Source organism: Callorhinus ursinus, unplaced genomic scaffold, assembly GCF_003265705.2.
Source record: "Callorhinus ursinus isolate GAN/ISIS: 27379988/994484 unplaced genomic scaffold, GSC_fseal_2.0 scaffold68, whole genome shotgun sequence".
NCBI lineage: Eukaryota > Metazoa > Chordata > Mammalia > Carnivora > Otariidae > Callorhinus > Callorhinus ursinus.
In genome coordinates, this window is record NW_027397130.1 from 6,522,627 (window position 1) to 6,541,323 (window position 18,697).

Sequence of the window (18,697 nt, forward strand, 5' to 3'; positions counted from 1 at the left end):
TAATCTCAGGAAACAAACTGAGATTAAGAATTCCTCATATCAGTGAGGTCATATGATACATGTCTTTCTCTGATTGACTTATTTCACTCAGCAGAACACCCTCCAGTTCCATCCACATCGTTGCACATGGCAAGATCTCATTCCTTTTGATAGCTGCATAATATTCCATTGTGTATATATACCACATCTTCTTTATCCATTCATCTGTCGATGGACATCTTGGCTCTTTCCACAGTTTGGCTATTGTGGACATTGCTGCTATAAACATTGGGGTGCACGTACCCCTTCGGATCCCTACATTTGCATCTTTGTGGTAAATACCCAGTAGTGATTATGCATACACTTTTTTTCAGGGCGAGAGCAGAGGCTGACTGTGGCTACCTTTAAGGTTCTGGGAATGCAGAGAAGACTTTTACTTGTTGCTTTATGTCTTTCTATTCCTCCCTTCTCCCTTCCTTCCTTCCTTCCTTCCTTCCTTCCTTCCTTCCTTCCTTCCTTCCTTCCTTTCTTTCTTTCTTTCTTTCTTTCTTTCTTTCTTTCTTTCTTTCTTTCTTTCTTTCCTTCCTTCCTTCCTTCCTTCCTTCCTTCCTTCCTTCCTTCCTTCCTTCCTTCCTTCCTTCCTTTTCTTCCTCCTCCTCCCATTCTTCTTCTTCTTCAAAACATTGCTTGCATTACATTTTTACAAAAGTGTTAACTGGGAATATTTGAGAGTGCGCATCATGAACCATGTTTTCTTTTTGTACTTTTCTCTATTAAAAATCCCTAATAAGTGTAATAAACTGGTTGATGAAGTAAACTCCCACATGAGTGATCCTTTACTTAACCTGGAATAAATTGCTTTTCTACAGAAAAGAGCAAAACATTGGTTTTGGAGACACATACATATATTAAACAGCAATTGTCTCAGCATGGGGGGATCAGGAGTGATTTAAAATGCATTCTTTATGTTCATGTGCATTCCATTCTCCTTCTGTAATGAACACACATTCCTTTGTAATTCAGAAATATGTCTGGTATGTGTTGGGGAGACACACTGTGCTGGGTAACTCAGGTAAAAGCAAAGAGCAAGGCCAATGTCTAGCCTAACTGTTGCTGAACAATTGCTTGATTTTTTTCTTCCAAATAAATCCAGCCCACTAAAACAGTGCTTAAAAAAAGATCGGGTCCTCTGGGCAAAGGGAGCCTGAATGATAGCAATTTCACTTTGTCGATTTCAGTGAGTGTTACCTTAGATTCCTGAGGGGTAGGTGGCAAAGCAGCCCACACTCTGTCCTGAACATCATAGCACTCTTTCACCCTGTCCTTCCAGAGTGTTAACCCACTCTTGGGAGACCTGTGTTTTTTTCAAAAATAAACTTTGCCTCTGCCTGAGTGCCTGGATAAGAACTTGGTTGAGACTCAGTTTCCCATTCCATAGACTGCAGAAAAACAGCATTAGATCTGGAAGATGTTAAGGTTAGTGTTATCAGTGCCTTGTTTTGTTAAGCCAATTTCTAGTTCATGACAATACATTCTTTCATTTTGGGAGAACCTGTTTTAGAAATAGCCATGAAGTGGATACTCTGCTGACCCCCAGCTCAAGGATGTGCTGTCTTATTAACTCTTGGCTGTCAGGTTCCCTACTCATTGTGAACACTGAGCGGGACCAAAGGGCAGCTGGCTTCTGTCTCAACTTCTCTAGTAGGAAGCAGGATGGCAGGTTTTACGAGCTAGGCCCAGGGTTGAATCCTGGCTTTGCCAATTACTAGCATGTGACTTTGGACAAGTTACTTGCTCTCCGAGCCTAGATTTCTTTGTCTGAAAAATGGGAATAACATCACCTTTCCTCTATATTTGTAGTGAGGATTTGATGTGATAACTATATAAAATATAGAGTGTAGCACAAAGTGGGTAGAAAAGATGAAGTGTGGTTGGGCCCAAGGTGAACTGAGTTCAGGATGGTTGCTGAGAACAGCTATGGTTTATGATGGTACAGAGTTCCTTAGCAGAGCTTACAGGACCAGGAGAAGAATGACAATGCAGTGAAAACAATTCTTTCGTGTATTCATTTTCCTACAATTATTTACTGAGCATCTACTATGTATCAGATATGTTTTCATACAATGCAGTGTAAACAATTCTTTTGTGTATTCATTTTCCAACAATTATTTACTGAGCATCTATTATGTATCAGATGTGGTGTTAGCCACTGGGGATACAGCCCTCATGGATCTTCTAATCCAGAGTGGGAGAGACCCAACAAAACCAACCCTTTCAGTATAGGACCTCCTCCCCCCGTGAATAGATTGGGTTCTGAAAATACTGCAGTTTGCAAGTCCAAAGTGACCAAGAAAAGTAGTTTGAACAAGTCTCTGTTCCTTGTAACCAATCAATGCATCGACACACACAGGTAATACACATGCATACACACTACATGTGTGCACCCAAATCACCATAGCACACACAGCGTGCATGCACACACACAACATACATGTGTGCACACATAGCATTAGCAGTGCAATATGCATATGTATACACAGCTCCCACACATGCTCACATACAAACATGAACAGGTCACACATGTTCATCCATGCATGCACACATATCCACAAGCACATATATTCATGCATGAGCATGTGTTTGTGTGCACACACACACATACACAGGTGCTTTAGGGCAGGGGAACCTCAGATGATCCATCCAATCCTTTCTTTCACAGATGGGGACATGGGAGCCCAGGGAGGGAGCTGACATATGCAGAAGTTAATGGCCAAGCCAGGACTAGAGCTTCCAGTAGGTTTTGGAGGATGCAGGGCCCCCAGAACAGCCTGACTTTCCTGTAGTCCCCAGAGGCACTTGTTTTGAGGAGCCGTCTTGCCATCATTCAGAGACACTCAGATAATTCTGTTCTTGACTCAAAAGGGAATTCTCCTTGTGTTACAGGATTTTTATTCCCATGGTGCCCTCTGTTCTTGGTCATGCCGCTTCGAAAAATGAAGAGGTAGACCAGATGAAGAGTGGTGGGCAGCAAGGCAGAGTTTATTGAGCAAGAGTACAAAGCTCCCAGAGAGGGAGGGGACCCAAGAGGGTTGCCATTCTGGCATTCAGATCTTGGGGTTTTTATAAGTTCTTTTACAGATGTATCTTGAGCATCTTGAGTGTGGGCCCGTGTGGATTGGCTGCTAAGATGTGTCAATCAGGGCTTTGATCACACACCCGTCTACCTATCGGGTTATTGTTCACGTGTTGGTCTTTGGGGCTGACATCTGAAGACTAACTGCCTTAACTTGTGATAGTGACCAATGTTTTAAGGTTAGTTGTTTTGTTTCAGGATGTTTTGCAAAAGTCACTTCTGCAGAGGCTGCTAGACAGGATGCTATTGTGGTCCTATCTAAGATGTAAAACAGGATGCTAGTGTGGTTTTGTCTTAGCTGTCCAGGCTCCCTATTTTCTTATTGGGACCCTGGCCCTGACTACCTAATTGTCCAACTAACTCCTAACACTTGGGTAAACTGGGCCCAGGAGCAGAGGGCCGGGCCACAGGCAGGACTTTGAGCAGCTCAGATGCTGGTCATTCCTTACCCCCTATGTCCAAGAAAGGAAAGTTTACCCACAACTCTCAAAACATCTGCTCCCTTGTTTTTCAGCGATGTCCCAGCTTGCTTAACTCCTTAGTTATTTCCCCTGGAAGCCAAATACTGTCCTTGTTTGCAGAGGTCAATGTCTCTCAACATAAGTGTACAATGCAGAGGATGGGCTTGTTGAGCAATGGGGACGGAGGGCTGACCGAGCCCTCACTCCAAATTGTTGATCTTACTTTATGGTCTGGAGATATGTAAAGTGGAAAGCTGTCTCTGGCCACATCCTGGAAAAGCTTGGCTTATCAGCTGTTGTGTTTTTTTATGTGTGTGCAAATAAGCCTCCTGTACACCTTCTCATTCCTGATTAGGGTGTGAGGGGCTTATGTCCTTCCTTGGGACTCTCTTGCTTCTCAAGATGTCACAGGGTGTGTGTGACACTTAGCAAAAGTAGCTCCAGGGGCAAAATATGAGAAAGGGCCCTATCATTTCCTGGCTTCTGTGCTCCACCTTGGGGCTTGCGGGGTCCTGATGGGAGGGATGGGGGATGGGCACAAAGTTGTCAGAAAGAAGGAGTAAGACAGGCAAAGCTGGTGCTGACCTTCTTCCTACTTCCATAGATAGCTATTATAAGGGGGGAGTGAGGAGTGAGGGGGTAGTGGCCATGAGCAATGAGCAGCTTTCTTCAGGAAGGAGGCCCTGGTATAACTGGCAAGTGTCTGGAGGATTCAGGTTGGCATCATTATCCACAGGCTCTTACTTGGTGGTCTAGGGCACAGCAATGAGAGTTTCCAGTATGTTCTGAGGACAGAGGCCGCTCTTGCCCATTGGACCAGTAGGTCCCTGCTCACATATCCCTACTCTTTGAAACCCTTTCTTTGTAGTCTGGGGTTTGATACTCTCCACCTCCTCATTCCACTCTCTGGTCTAGAATCTCTCCTCTGGCTTTTGGGCTTGGGCCCAAGCTCCCTGCAGCTGAACTCCTGACCTCCTGGGCTCCCAAGGCTACACCTGAAATTCCATGTGTCTGGTATTGTGTTTCTCAGTCTTGGCTCTCCAAGACTTCTGTGATGGAGTTGAGTTCGCTCTGCCCAGTCTTCCTACCAGAGGAGAAGGATTGAGTAAGAGCCAGCCCCAACCACTGGGTCTGTGTCTGCAAATTTCCACCAAAGCCTAGAAGGAGTAGCAAAGTCCTCCTTTTAGAGAATCCTCCATGGCTACAGATAGGAGGGTATTTCTCAAAACCTTATTCATGATCACTGAGACTTGTTGCATTGCTTCTTGCCTTGAGATTTCACCCCTTCTACCTCCTTCCTCTTTTCACTTCTTCACCAGTGGGAAGTGGCCAAAGGAGGAAGCGCAAGAGTGGGGGAAGCAGAAGGTTGGAAGACGCTGGAGCTGGGTCAGAGTTGACTGGCTCCATCAAGAGGGGCTTGTGCGAAGAGAAAATGAACCTGTTGCTGCTCTTCCTCCTCCTCTTCCAGCTTGCAGGTGAGGGGGGCCTGGGTCTGTACCAGAGAATAGCTTCTGGGGCAGGATGAAGTGGCTGGTGGAGGGAGGAGGGGGCCCAGCAAGGGGTCCTTCTGGGTAACAGGCTCCATTTCTAAGCAGTTTCTCCAAATAGTGAATCTGTGTGTGTCATCCACCCTATTCCTCACCCTGCACAAGGAATAATTCCTGACCACCCAGAGGTTGATTTTTCCAAATGGACTTGGACTGATGGGCCCCCCTGGTCTAAGAGAAACAGAGGAGCCCTGGTTGCTCAGGAGAGCTGGTGAACACTTGCTCCTGCACTGTCACCTTCAAGAATGCCTTATGAGGAAGGGAAGGAGTGAGGATGGAGGCAGCTTTGGAGGAAAGAAAGCAGAGAGTTTGCCAGACAGGGAGGGAGACGTGGTTCTAGGCATTTGGGGCAGAAGGAAATAGTAGAAGTTGCTGAGGGACTGAGATAGGGATGGTGGTGGAAGGAAACTGTAAGTTGATGGGTACCATTTTGATTAAAAATTAAGGGGATTTTTCTTGACCTGGACATGCTGGAGGGCCACAGGGCTCGGTTTTGGGCTTCTCTCTCTAGAGCTCTAGAGCCATTCCCTCATTGATCTCCTCTCCTCTCTCGGCTTAAATACCACCTCTATACACATGACACCTGATGTTGTATCATTAGCCTGGACATCACCCTGGACCCCAGACTCTTTTGGTCAACTGCGCATTCAACTCTCCACTAAGATGTTGACATTTCAGATGTGACTTGAGCATATCTTCCCCTCTCGAATTCCTTCTCTTCCATCTTTGTGTTTGGCAAACTTTGTGTTTGGTACTTTTCTAGGTACTCGGGCAAAATCTGAGGTCATTTATCTCTTCTCTCATATCCCATAATGATCCTTAGGAAATTCAAGCCAGATCTTGTCTTTCCTCTGGTCAAAACCCTCTAATGACTTCCTATCCTACTCAGAGTAAAAACATAGAGTTCTTCCAGAAGCTAAAAGGTGCACCACCTTGTTCTCTCACCGCATCATCTCCCTGATCACCTCTTCTACTCTGCTCCCTCGGCTCAACCCACTGCAGCCAAAATGGCCTCTTAGATGTTCTTTGAACATGTTAGGTACACTTCTGCCTCAGGGCCTTTGCACTTGTTCTCTCTGCCTGGAATGCTCTTCTTCATATAGCCACTTTGATTTTCACTGAGGCCTGCATTGATAAGAAACCTCATTAAAATAGCAATTCCCCTGCATTATTTTTCTCTACGTCTGATTCCTCCCTTCCCCCACCTTGAGAGAACATAAGCCATAGGAAGGCAGGGATTTTTGCTCCTGCAAACATACGAGGTATAGATTAGACAAATAGCAAGTATTAGTTGAGTGAGTGAATGTAACTCACGGAGAGGGAAAAATAGGATTACCATACTCCCCATCTTTTTTTTTCATAGAACTGAACACTTGAAACTCTTGACGTTAGCTGTAGAGGACATGCATTGCTCATGAGCATGTAAAATGGTGCAGCTACTTTGGAAAACAATTTGACATTCCTCAAAATGATAAACATATGGTTACCACATGATCCAGCAATTCTACTCCTAGGTGTATACCCAAGAGAATTGAAAACATGTGTCCATGTAAAAACTTGTTTTCAAATGCTCATGGCAACATTACCCATAATCGTTAAAAACTGGAAACACCCTAAATGTACATCAACTGATGGACGAATAAATAAAATGTGGCATACCCATACAATGGAATATTATTCAGCTATAAAAACAAATGAATACGGACACATGCTGCAACACAGACCAACCTTGGAAACATTGTGCTAAGTGAAAGGATCCAGACACAAGAGGCCATCTATTATACCATCCCATGCCGATGAAATATCTGAAATACCTAAATTCATAGAAACGGGAGGTAGATTAGTGGTTGCGACGGGCTGGGGGAAGGAGTTAGGGAGAGTGACTGCTACTGAGTCAACGGTTTCTTGCTGGGGTGATGAAAAGGAATTGGGTGTGGTGATGGTTGCAGAGCTTTGTGATTGTCCTAAGAACTGCCGAGCTGTACACTTTAAAAGGATGAATTGTGTAGTATGGGAATCATATGTCAGTATGAACATAATCAAGGAGCAAAGGGAAGAATCAGGAGTGGTGGAGTTCTCCTGGTAGAAAAGTCTCCGGGTAGCATTTGGCATTGTGTGGATCTCAGGCTCTGGAAGAAGGTGTTCATGGCAAGTGGACAGCCCTTTATGATTTGTGAGTATTTTACGTGGTCGAATTTGATCATTCCATCAGTCAGAGAAATGAAAATGATACCTCCAAGAAGTGGTAGGTGCTGTAAGGAGACCTGAGCTAGGTGACCTGACACAGTGAGCCTCAGGGAGCAGGGGGTTGGTGCTATCGATGGGGTGGGCTGCAAGGAGCCTCTGGGAGGAGATGTCTGAGCAGAGGCCTGGAGGACGAGAAGGAGCAGGGACTTAGGATCGGGGGCAGGTTTTCAGGCACAGGCCAACAGTGCGCACAAAGGCTGTGATAGGGGCACGAGCCTGGCCTGAGCGGGCCTGAGGAGTGGACGGGCTGTGTGGCTTCCTCGTGTGCTTCAGAACAGCCTGGTGGGGCAGACTGGGAGGATACCACTGTGTCTGGGGGAAAAGTCTTAGGGGAGGAAAGTGACATGTCCAGGACCATAACGCTGGTAAAGGCAAAGCTGGGGGTGGGTGATAGGAAAGAAGAAGGCAGACTCTGGTGAGCCTTTAGGAGGCAAATCAGCAGGGCAGCGAATGCACAGAAAGGACTGCTTCTTCTTTCCCCCGACATCTGGAAACAGGGGAAGTTGGCGAGCAGATGTGAGAGTAGCGCAGGTGTGTGTGTGCGTGTGTGTGTGTGTGCATGAGCGCGATCAAGGCAGAGTGGGAACATCAACTGGAAGCCGGCAAGCACAGCTGTGTGCTAAGCAGGAACCTGGTCTGTGCTGCGAACCTTTGTGCCCCCCTCACTAGCCTCTCCCAGTGAACTTCCCATAACAAGCAACCGATTTACCCTGCACCGCTTCCCACTTCTAAAGAGTTTATTGTTTCCAAGGTATACAAGAAACAAACCCCAACTAGAGTTCCCACTGGTTTTACAGCCTTCACTTTCTGTGAGAAAGGAAGAGATTGGTACCCTGTATTTTCAGAGAAACATTAGCTGCTTTGTCCACCTGCAGCCTCACCCTAAGTGGTGGCAGACGGGGACAAGACCCACGTGTGCTGGCCCAGAGTGGAGACTGGCTGGCGTCCTGTGCTGTGCTGGGGTTGGGGTCCATCTTGTCTGACGGTGAGCCTGTCACCTCACCTTGGGGCTCAGCTTCTTCCTCCTCTAGGATTACTCCAGATCCACTAGTCTGGGAGTAACCATGCCTACTGAGGATGCTGCTCCTTGGGGCTCAAGGCTGCCTTTTTTTGTTTGTTTTTTAAAGATGTCATTTATTTATCCGAGAGAGAGAGTGAGAGAGAGGGAACATGAGCAGGGGGAGCGGCAGGCAGAGGGAGAGGGAGAAGCAGACTCCCCGCTGAGCAGGGACCCCCGCTATGGGGCTCGATCCCAGGACCCTGAGATCATGACCTGCGCCTAAAGCAGATGCTTCACCGACGGAGCCACCCAGGCGCCCCCCTCAGGGCTGCCTTCTGTGTCAGGAGGGTTCAGACAGCAGGGCTGGTGCTCGGCCGAGGTTGGTGGGGAATGGGCCCCTGGAAAGATGGTTCCAGGAAGCGAGTGGAGCAGACAGTTCAAGAGTGGAGGCCCAACCCCAGTACCCAGGTGGGAGTCAGAGTCTAAAAGGGTCACCAGGGCTGCGTTCCTTCTGGTGGCTTTGGTGGAGAATCAGATTCCTTGACTTTTCCACGACCCGGAGGCTGCTGTGTCCTTGGTGTGTGGCGCCACCTCATCTTCAGTGTCCCTTCTCCTGCTCTGACTCTGACCCTCCTGCCTCCCTCTGGTAAGGACCTTGGGCCCACCCAGATGCTCCAGGATAATCTCTCCATCTCAAGATCCTTAATTTAGTCACATCTACAAAGTCCCATTTTGCCAGGTGAGCTTTACCGTATTTTACAGGTTCTGGGGATTAGGACATAGTCATCCTTAGGAAGCCATTATTCTGCTCACCATGCCACGGAACCGCCCTGTCGAGGCCTTATTCTTGCCCCCCCGCCATCATTTTGAAAGTAACAAATGCTCATTGTTGATACTTAGGAAATTACAGGAAAAAAATGAAGAGTTAGGAAAAATAAAAAACTTTATGTCCCTGATCTTAATGCCCAAGGCAACCTGATGTTCATTTAATATTTTTACTTATTTCCTTTTAATCTTTCCTTCTATGTGTATTTTAAAAGTTGGTTGAGATTATGCTGTAAGTGAAGTTTTAAAAAAACATTTTCACTCCCTATGAGGATTTTCCACATAATTAACAGTACTTCTAAGCATAATTATCAGTGTCTGCATTATATTTTGTTGTTTATTTATTTCCCTAATTGGTGGATGTTAACCTTATTTCCTTTATTTTTGCTCTTTAAATAATTATGTAATGAATCTTGGTGCATATGTTTTTGTTAGCTTCTCTGATTATTTCCTGAGGACCAAACCCTAGACATATGATCACTGGAGGAAAGGTCATGATTATTTTGATACATAATTGCCACATCGCTTTCGGTATTGGTTGAACCCGTTACATCCTTACCAGCAGCTTCTCTGTGTGTCCCTGCCACGTCACCCATGTCAGCAATATAGTAGTCACAAAAACTTGATTGGTTTCATATGTGAAAATGACATCACTTTAAAATGTTTTCATTTGCTAGATTATGTAAATGGAACACTTCCAATTTTATCATCCACCTGAATTTCCTCTTTGTGACTTGCCTTTTCTTGCCCCTTACCAATTTTCTAAATGGAGTCTTAATGTGCATCTTTTATACACTCTTTAAAAAATGATTACTAATCTTTTTCTACGTTATTGGTTCTAAATATTTCTTGCAGTCTATTTTTTGCCTCCCTTCAGTCGTTTTGGGGGTTTATCCAATATCCATGTTACATTTATATGCGGCCAAATTCACAGACTCTTGTGTGATGTCTTCCATGAATTTTTAAGCTTAGAAAGTGCTCCCTTTCATTCAGAAATATTATAGAGGCTCACTTCTGTGTTCTTCTAGTTTAAGAAGTGATTTGCTATTATATGGTGACCTTCTTAATCTCCCTGCGTTTACCTAAGTGGAGCACGCGGAGAGGTGACAGGATCCAGCCACACTTGTGGGAAACCCTTCCCCTCCCCACTTATCTTTTTAGTGTCCTATGGTACAAAAGGCCACACATTGTATGACTATGTGTACATGAAATGTAGATTTCAGAATAAAGAAATCTATAGACAGGACGTAGGTTAGTGGGGGAGCAAATCAGGAGTATAGGGTTTCTTCTGAGGTGATGAAAACATTCTAGAAATAGAGGTGATGGTTGCACAGCTCTGTAAATATCCTAAAAACCCCAGAGTATATGCTTTAAAATTAAGAGTAAAATTTATGATATGTGAATTATATCTCAATTTTTAAAACGGACAAAAGTAAATTCTTAGCCTTAAACACACTTTAATTCATTTTAGAAAGGAAGAAAATGATCACTGTCTTTAACTTAGCAAATTGGAAGAGCACAAGTACTAATCTTGAGGAAAGAAGAGGAATAAAATCACATATATGAGAAATTAATAACTTAGGAAATAAAAACTAATCTCAAAAGTGGTTTAATGCAGGAAAAAAACAAGGAGGGGAGGAGAAATAGAAGGCGGACATCCTGCAGCAGGTGTAATCCACACAAATCACAGACCGCGTGTGGTCAGAACGCGTAATAATAACAGATACGGACATTTTAATTATAAAAGAATACTTTTTAAATGCAGGACTTTTTGCTAATACATACTCCATGAAATAAGTTAAATTTCTGGGAAAAACAAACCAAAACAATAGAACAGATTCAAGACCCATCAAAGAACTTGAATATTCAATATTCAAGGGAATTCAACAATATTCAGAGGGAAAACACTTTCCAGTAATCAAAGTATTTGTCCCAATAATGAATTTGCCAGATAGTTTTTTTTTTTAAAGATTTTATTTATTTATTTGACAGAGAGAGACACAGCGAGAGAAGGAGAGCACAAGCAGGGGCAGAGGGAGAGGGAGAAGCAGGCCTCCCACTGAGCAGGGAGCCCGATGCGGGGCTTGATCCCAGGACCCTGAGATTATGACCTGAGCCGAAGGCAGACGCTTAACGACTGAGCCACCCAGGCGCCCCTGCCAGATAGTTTTGTAGATAATTTCTTAGGATTCTAAAGACACAGAGATTCCTTTGCTCTATTTATGTACTGATCTCGGCACATGGAAAAGATAGAAATCTGCCAGATTAATTGTGTAAAAGGAGCATCTCATATCAAACCTCAGCAGACAGCATAAAGAAAATTCCAGAAAAGAGCCTTCCTTAGGACTATAGGGCTGGAGCTGAGTACTGACAGCCAGGGTCAGCTAGCAGAAGGGGTTTGTGTGGCCACACTCCACTGCTGGTGGGGACATTTCGAGTGAAGCCAGTGTTTTCAAATTGAGAGGTTCCACACAAAATCTGGATTCCTGGCTACTCTAGAAAAATGAAAAGATCTGAAGCCACAGAGCACATATCTTGCATGAAGACAACGGGCTGAAGTGAACTGGGGCCAAGGCTTCCGTTGGGTCATTTGCTCTCCAGATGACATTGACCACAGGGAGGGGGAGGAGTGGATTATCGGAAGCTGTCACTGCTCAGTGTGGACATTTTTGTTTCTCTGAGATGTGTAGTTGTGCTCTTAGGTGATTTCTGTGGTGGCTTTGACCCAGTGGAGTTTTGAAGGACAAAAATCTATCTTGTGGAAGGTGTATTACCTCTTTGACTGTTATTCAACTCATCAGGCTCTTGGGTTTATTGGGGCTACTTGTGATGCAGGAGTTTGTGGCTCTGCCCTCAGGGGGTGGGGTGGGGTGTGACAAGCACATGACTTTGTGTTTTCAGGCTCATCTGCCCTCATAGCAGTGTCCAATGCAGTGAGTGGCCCAGTGCGGGGCTCACTGACCGTGCAGTGTCGCTATGGACCCAGGTGGAAGACCTACAGTAAGTGGTGGTGTCGAGGAGCCGAGTGGAGTTACTGCCGTATCCTTGTTCAAACCAATGGATCAGAGCAGAAAAAGAAGGGGGACCGAGTGTCCATCAAGGACAATCACAAATCGCGCACGTTCACCGTGACCATGGAGGAGCTCAGGTGGAACGATGCAGACACTTACTGGTGTGGGATTGAGAGATCTGGAACTGACCTTGGGGTCAAAGTTAAAGTGACCATTGACCCAGGTAAGAGTATGTGTGGGTGTGGGTGTGTCTCTTCAGGGTCTTCTCTGTCATGGTCCCTGAGGTTCCTCTCCAGTGACTTAAGGTCACTTGGAGTGAACTGTCACACAGGGGTTTGAGTCCTGATTTCTTCTAGGACCCCAACTGACCTCATGGGTTGGGAGGGACAGGGCTTCTCTTAGATGATCTCATGGCTCCCAGCACCTCCTCCAGGATGGATCAAGCCTTTCTGTGCACCTGTTTCTCTGCACAGCACAGTGCCTAGTCTGTTGTCCATAGAGATCAAGGTGATGGTCCCAGTTTCATCCGTGGACCAAAGGACCTTCTTCCCTGGGACCCAGAGACCCCAATTCCTGCCTATGCTTTCCTGGACCTCTGGTGCCCACATGTCCCTGCTCATTCTGGAGTTTAGGGCCAGGCTATTCCCACCCCCTGTTTCATATCCAGGTGGAGAGGGAAGAGGCCCAGCACAGTAGGGGTGCTGTGGTTAATTCCTGAGGTCTGAAAAGGCCTCCCCAGTCGAAAGGCTGCATTTCCTTTACAGGCCATATATGCATTTGGGTCTAATGATGTTCTCTTCCTAAGTAGTTCTAGAATGCAGACACTCCTGGGAGAGGGCAGCTCAGAGGTCCCAGTGCCTTGGTTTGAATGAGCTGGTCTGTTGGGCTCTGCTTCTCTGACCCCCGGATAGGCAGCACCAGCTCACAGGGCACTTGTGGCCAGGGGACAGCACGGAGTCCACAGAGCCCCCACCCTACCTGAACCTGTGAGGCTCCAGCTGCCTTTGCGCTGAGGTAACATCAGTCCCCCCTCTAATCCTTCCAGGGCCTGCCTGACATCCTCCCTGGACCTGTACGCAGTCCTTCCTGCCTCTGAGGCTGAGTCTCCTAGCGGCCAGGGAGATATGAGCAGTCCAGGCTATAGTACTTTCCCGTGGCCCAGCTCCAGGCTCCCCCCCAACCCCCAGGTTCAAAGCCAAGTGCAGGGCTGTGGGCAGGTTAGCAGGCTGAATGGTGCATAATCTGGTTTGTATGCCTAACACCAACTACAGTATCAACCACCACCACCACCACCACCTCAACCACCATGTCCACAACGCCAGCAGAGACCAAAGGCCCCCGGACTGTGACCAGCCACCACTCCAATGGCAGGTAAGCCAGCTCCAGTGCACTGTTCCCTGCGGTCAACTTGGCCCAAACTCTTCTAATGGGGGGACTCTTTGCAGTCCCAGGTGCCATCCAGAGCTTGTCCCGAGACTCTTCTCCTCCTTTGAGAGGGCGAGGATGCCAGGGGCTCTTTCCACTTGCTATCAGGCCCCACAGTGTCCTTGGAGCCCCTCAGATCCTTCCTCCTGGAGCCCAGTACAGTCTGTAGATGTGTTGGTGCATTCATTCTTCTATCTCATTTTTACTGAATTGACTTCTACATGGTCAACCCCTTGTTGAGCTCTGGAGGCATAGACATGGAGCTGCCCTCCAGGAGCTCAGAGTGCAGGGTGGGAGACTGATAAGCAGGCAGTCAGTGCAGATGGCGTGGCCACTGTGTGTGTGTGTGTTGGGGGGGGTACCGGTATCGTAGGGCCACAGGGACGGCTCTTGGTCCAAATGCCAGGAGAACAGGGAGGGCTTGGAGACATCCTGTCTCCCCTAATTACCGTTATGGCAAGAATAGCAGTACTGATGTTTGCCCCATCTCGAGAGCACCTGTCAGCTCACAGAGGGCTTTTCTGTCCGTTGTCTGTTAATTCTTGGACCCTGCTTCATGAGGATGAGTAGGCAGATACAAACGCCCATCTTATAGAGGAAGAAACTGAGTCTCTCTCATGCTTCTTAGCACTCTGCCCTGCCAATGCAGCTGAAGTGGCTTTCTGGAAGCTCAGAGGCCTCTTTCCATCGCCTCCTTGGCCCTTTTGACTTTGTTTCTAGACTTGCTGTGGTCTCCTTTTGCTGGGCTTTCTTGTAGAATCTGGATGGGAGGTCCCCAATTCTTCTACCCCCACCCAGGAACCCCTCTCTTCACCTCTCCCATTTGCCCTCTGTTTCAAAAGTTTCTTTTTACTAACCTGCTTTTAATAAGTAATAGTTAAGGAGTTTCCTCTTTTTATGAATCAAAGCTGTATATAAGTATGAATTAGGGTCTTTGATCAGCATGAGAAGGATTCATTCATTCATTCATTCAAATAATTATTGAGCCCCCACTCATGCCTATCACTCTCTTGGGGAATACAAGAGGATATAGGAAGAACAGAATGATCAAGCTGTCTGCTCTCCAGGTACTTACAACTGAAAGATAATTAATGTGCCAGATAGAGTAATTAATTCATCGATTGATGAATTTATTCTATAAATTCTGTGACTAGTGATGAATAAGAGATAGTCTTTGCATTAGACTCAGGCTCTGGCTACCTTAACAAAGCACCACATCCCGGGCCACTTCAAGAACAGATGTTTATTTATACACAGTCTGGAGGCCAGAAGCTGAGATCAAGGTGTCAGCACAGTTGGCTCCTTCTTGGGACTCAAAAGGAGAATGTGGTGGCTTTCGGCCATCCTTGCCACTCCTTGCTTTGTGGCACCGTGACCTCAATTTCTGCCTCTGTTGCTACATGGCCTTCTTCCTTTGCATATCTGTGTGTGGCTAAATTTCCGTCTTGTAAGGACACCAGCTATTGGATTAGGACCCCTCCCAATCCAATAGGACCTCATCTTTACTTGATTACATCTGCAAAGATCTTATTTCCAAATAGGTCACCTTCACAGGTTCTGAATGAACATGAATTGTGGGGGTGGGGGACACTCTTTAATCCAGTACAGCAGGGCAAGTGTAGAAGCGGAGAGACCTTTCCAGAGCCCTTTGCCATACAATTTCCGTTAGGTGTCTAGACCCACAGAAACATTGTGGAACCCTCCTGTCCTTAAAAAAAAATTCTTTTTTTACCATCTCTTAGGACACCCAGGAGTGGGGTTCCCAGGCTAGAAACCCCAGGCTTGCAGGTCAAAAGGTGTGTGGCCCTCCTTGCTACCAGGTGGCCGGGATGTGGCCCAGAAGCAGGAGGTGGGCCGGGGTGCATGATGTTCTTTTATTGTTTCCAGCGCTAACTTCATGAAGCTCAGCATCCTGATTCCCCTCATGTTGGCTGTGTTGCTGCTTCTCCTGGTGACGGCCTCACTCTTGGCTTTGAGAAAGATGAAGCAGCAGAAGAGAGGTGATCAGATATGGCTGACACTGCGCTGGGGCTGGGCTGGGCTGGGTGGGAGTGTGGGGCTGATGGCTGGCTCTGCTTCCACATTCTCACGGTAAATGCACCCCCCTCCTCAGAACTCACTAGGGTCTCAGCTCTTTTGCGGTGCTCTCCAGTACCCCTCCCCCGCCGCAGCCTGGGCACTCTTGTAGTCAAGGAGGAGTTGGGACTCATTCTTGCTCATCACGTTTCCTCCCCAGTGTATGTCTGCGACCTAAGTTCTAAGTACTTTCTGTGTGCCTCAATATCTAGGCTTTTGAAACTAAAAACCAGGAGAAAAGAACTTATTTCTGTGTTGTCTGTAAAATTGGGGATGGGTGGGCAGAGAGAAGCAGGAACCACAAGCACTTGAAAGTTGGTCCATAAGATGCTGACCCGGCTTTGCACCTCACTCAGAGGGCAGCCTGGAGGGGACATTTGTGTTCTAGGATTGGCCAGGCACCAGTGATGCAAGGAGGGGACGGGCTCAGCCGCCCAGCAGCCCACAGCCCACCTGAAGACTAACTGGAGTTCAGTGGGACAGAGGCAACAAGACAGATAGAAATCAAGTACCGTGGAGCCATAGAGGGAGGGATTCAGCACCCTGGGTAGCTGGGAAGACAGATGTGACTTTGAGTTGACTCCTGAGTGACCAATCTAGCGGAGAAATGGGGGCATTCCAGGCAGGATTTCTGGCAGAAGTTAGTCTGAGCCTGCAATTGCACAGAAGGAAACTTAACTCCAGGGACGCTGATTGGTGGCAGGGCGACCGGATCAGCTGATCTCCCTTCTGTGATGTGGGGGAGATGGGCGAGGTCTCCTTATTTCTCAGGTGGAGAACTGGAAGTTCAGAGAGCTGAAGTGACCAACGTCACAGAGTGTGCCATCTGAGGAGGCAGAACCAGGTCTCATCTCTCTGAGCCTGGAGCCCAATTCACCTCTTTTCTTCCAGATTTCTCTTCCCCAGACCTGGGGGCCCTGCGAGTCTAGGGGTGGGCTTTCTAATTCTGATTGTTTTTGTCTTTTAGCTGCTGGGATATCCCCAGAGCAGGTAAGAGAGTCCCTGAGGTCAGACCAGAGACCCCAGACAGCTCCTTTCTCTCTGTCCTCCTTTTCCTTCTCCCAGGAGCACTGAGGTACAAACATATCAGACAAACTATGTGCCCAGGGGTCTGTGTGTTCACGGCCTGGGAGGATGGCGGGTGGACCCTGGAAACAGCCAGAAGGGAGAAGGGCTGGGAGGGGTAGGTGTGGGGGTTGCATAGGAAGCTGGGAGAGGGGGACCCAGGGAAGCACAGGGTCTGTGTCCCTCTGGGGAAGAGGACCTGGGCTTTCTTTCCAAGGTGCTCCAGCCCCCAGAGGGGGATCTCTGCTATGCAAACCTGGCCCTGGAGCCAACCAGCACCTCCCACAACTCCTCCCAGAAGAAGGCCTGCACAAAGTCCTCCTCCTCTGCCCTGGGTGATCAGCAGGAAGTGGAATATGTCACCATGGTGTGTACTTGGTGGGGCTGCAATGGGGCTTGGAGCCTGATCTGCCATTGCCCCTGCTCTGAGGATGGGCTTTCTCCCACCCGTGGGGGCACAGAGGAGGAAGGGCAGGTGCTGGGCCAAACCATAGCCACTGAAAGACTTGCCTGTGTAGCTCCCCCACACTTTGGGCTTTTGGAAGTGTCTCCATAGCTGGCCTCAGCACTGGGGGACTCAGAGTCCCATCAGACATGGCCATTATGCTTGGCAGTGGAGACCTGGACAGGCCTGGGATTCCATGTGAATTGTGCTGCCCTAGCGTGGAGTGGAGGGAGGGTCTTCTGCTCTGAAGGCTCTGTGCCCCCACCTCATCCAAGTCCTCCTCCTTCCCTGGGCAAAGCCTCTTGCCTGCCTCTCTGACCCCTTGGGAATCTTTATTACAGGCCCCCTTTTGGAAGGAGGACATTTCCTATGCGGCTCTGTCTTGGGAGCCTTTGAATCAGGAGTCAACCTACTACAACATGAACTACCACGTTGCCCAAGTTCCCAGCAGGAGCCACGAGGAACCCATGGAATACAGCAGCATTAGGAGATCTTAGCTTGAGCTCCAGGCTCCCCTCTCCAACCCCACACGAGGCCTGTGAGCATGTTCCTGCTCTGTCTGCTTTCTGCCCCCAGTCACTTCACGAGGACCAACCAGGGACTGAAGCCTTGGCCTTGTCTGAGGGGGCTTTCGGGAGATAGATAGGGGTCTCTCTACATCCCTTTTTCTCCCATACAGCTTAAGAGGGGGTTGGGGATATGCTCTGGAGTTGCCGAGGGAGTAATAATGATAATGATAATAATAATAATTAACCTTTATTTATTGCTTAACATGTGTGGTGGGCTGAATAATGGCCCCCAAAGTTCTCTGCGTCCCAATCCCCAGAACCTGTGAATATGGCAAAGGGGGCTGCGTGGATGTATGAAGTTGAGGGTTTTGAGATGGGGAGAGTATTCTGGATTCTCCAGGTGGGCCCTAAATATAATCACAAGGGTCTTGTAAGAAGGTCATAGGAGGAGAAGGCAGCCGATGACAGAGGCAGAGGTTGGAGTGATGTGGCCAGAAAAGGCAAGCAATGGATTGTCCCCTGGAGCCTCTAGAAGGAACCAGCCCTGCCAACACCCTGACTTTAGTCCAGTGAAACAGATTTTGTCCTTCTGGCCTCCAGAATTATAGGAGAATAAACTGATGTTATGTTAATGAATTCAGTAAACGTGTGGTCATTTGTTATGGCATCAATAGGAAACAGATATGCTATGTGGCAGGCACCTTCCCCAAATTCTCTACCCCCAGTAACTAGCTGAATCCTTGCAACAACACTATGAGGGTGTCTTTATCATTGCCTCCATTTTACAGATGAGGAATTGAGGTTCAGAGAGGTTCAGTGATGTACCAAGTTTTATCGCTAGGAAGCAGACGAGTTGAAATTTGAACTTGGGCATTTTGGCTCCCAAGTCTGGCGTCTGGGCCACTGTCCTGCATGGCACGTCTAAAGACGAGGGGGTATGAGCACTACTCGTGCAGGGATTGTTAGCGAGTATT

General features: G+C 47.4%; 1 protein-coding gene across 6 annotated transcripts in view; it reads left to right on the forward strand.

The window, feature by feature from the left end:
- Positions 1-18,359, forward strand: part of CD300LF (CD300 molecule like family member f) — a 28,793-nt gene extending 10,434 nt beyond the window's left edge. For 2 of the 6 annotated variants that reach the window (XM_073886010.1, XM_025859909.2), the window contains exons 3-9: positions 4,893-5,048; positions 12,094-12,426; positions 13,475-13,574; positions 15,516-15,628; positions 16,672-16,694; positions 16,987-17,136; positions 17,556-18,359. In XM_073886010.1, the coding sequence (XP_073742111.1) occupies positions 4,893-5,048; positions 12,094-12,426; positions 13,475-13,574; positions 15,516-15,628; positions 16,672-16,694; positions 16,987-17,136; positions 17,556-17,711 (1,031 nt within the window). In that variant the 3' untranslated portion in view covers positions 17,712-18,359. Of the gene's footprint in view, positions 1-4,892; positions 5,049-12,093; positions 12,427-13,474; positions 13,575-15,370; positions 15,425-15,515; positions 15,629-16,671; positions 16,695-16,986; positions 17,137-17,555 lie in introns of all 6 variants that reach the window. The other 4 variants (XM_073886011.1, XM_073886013.1, XM_025859908.2 and 1 more) reach the window with 3 other exon arrangements.
- The last annotated feature ends 338 nt before the right edge of the window (positions 18,360-18,697 follow it).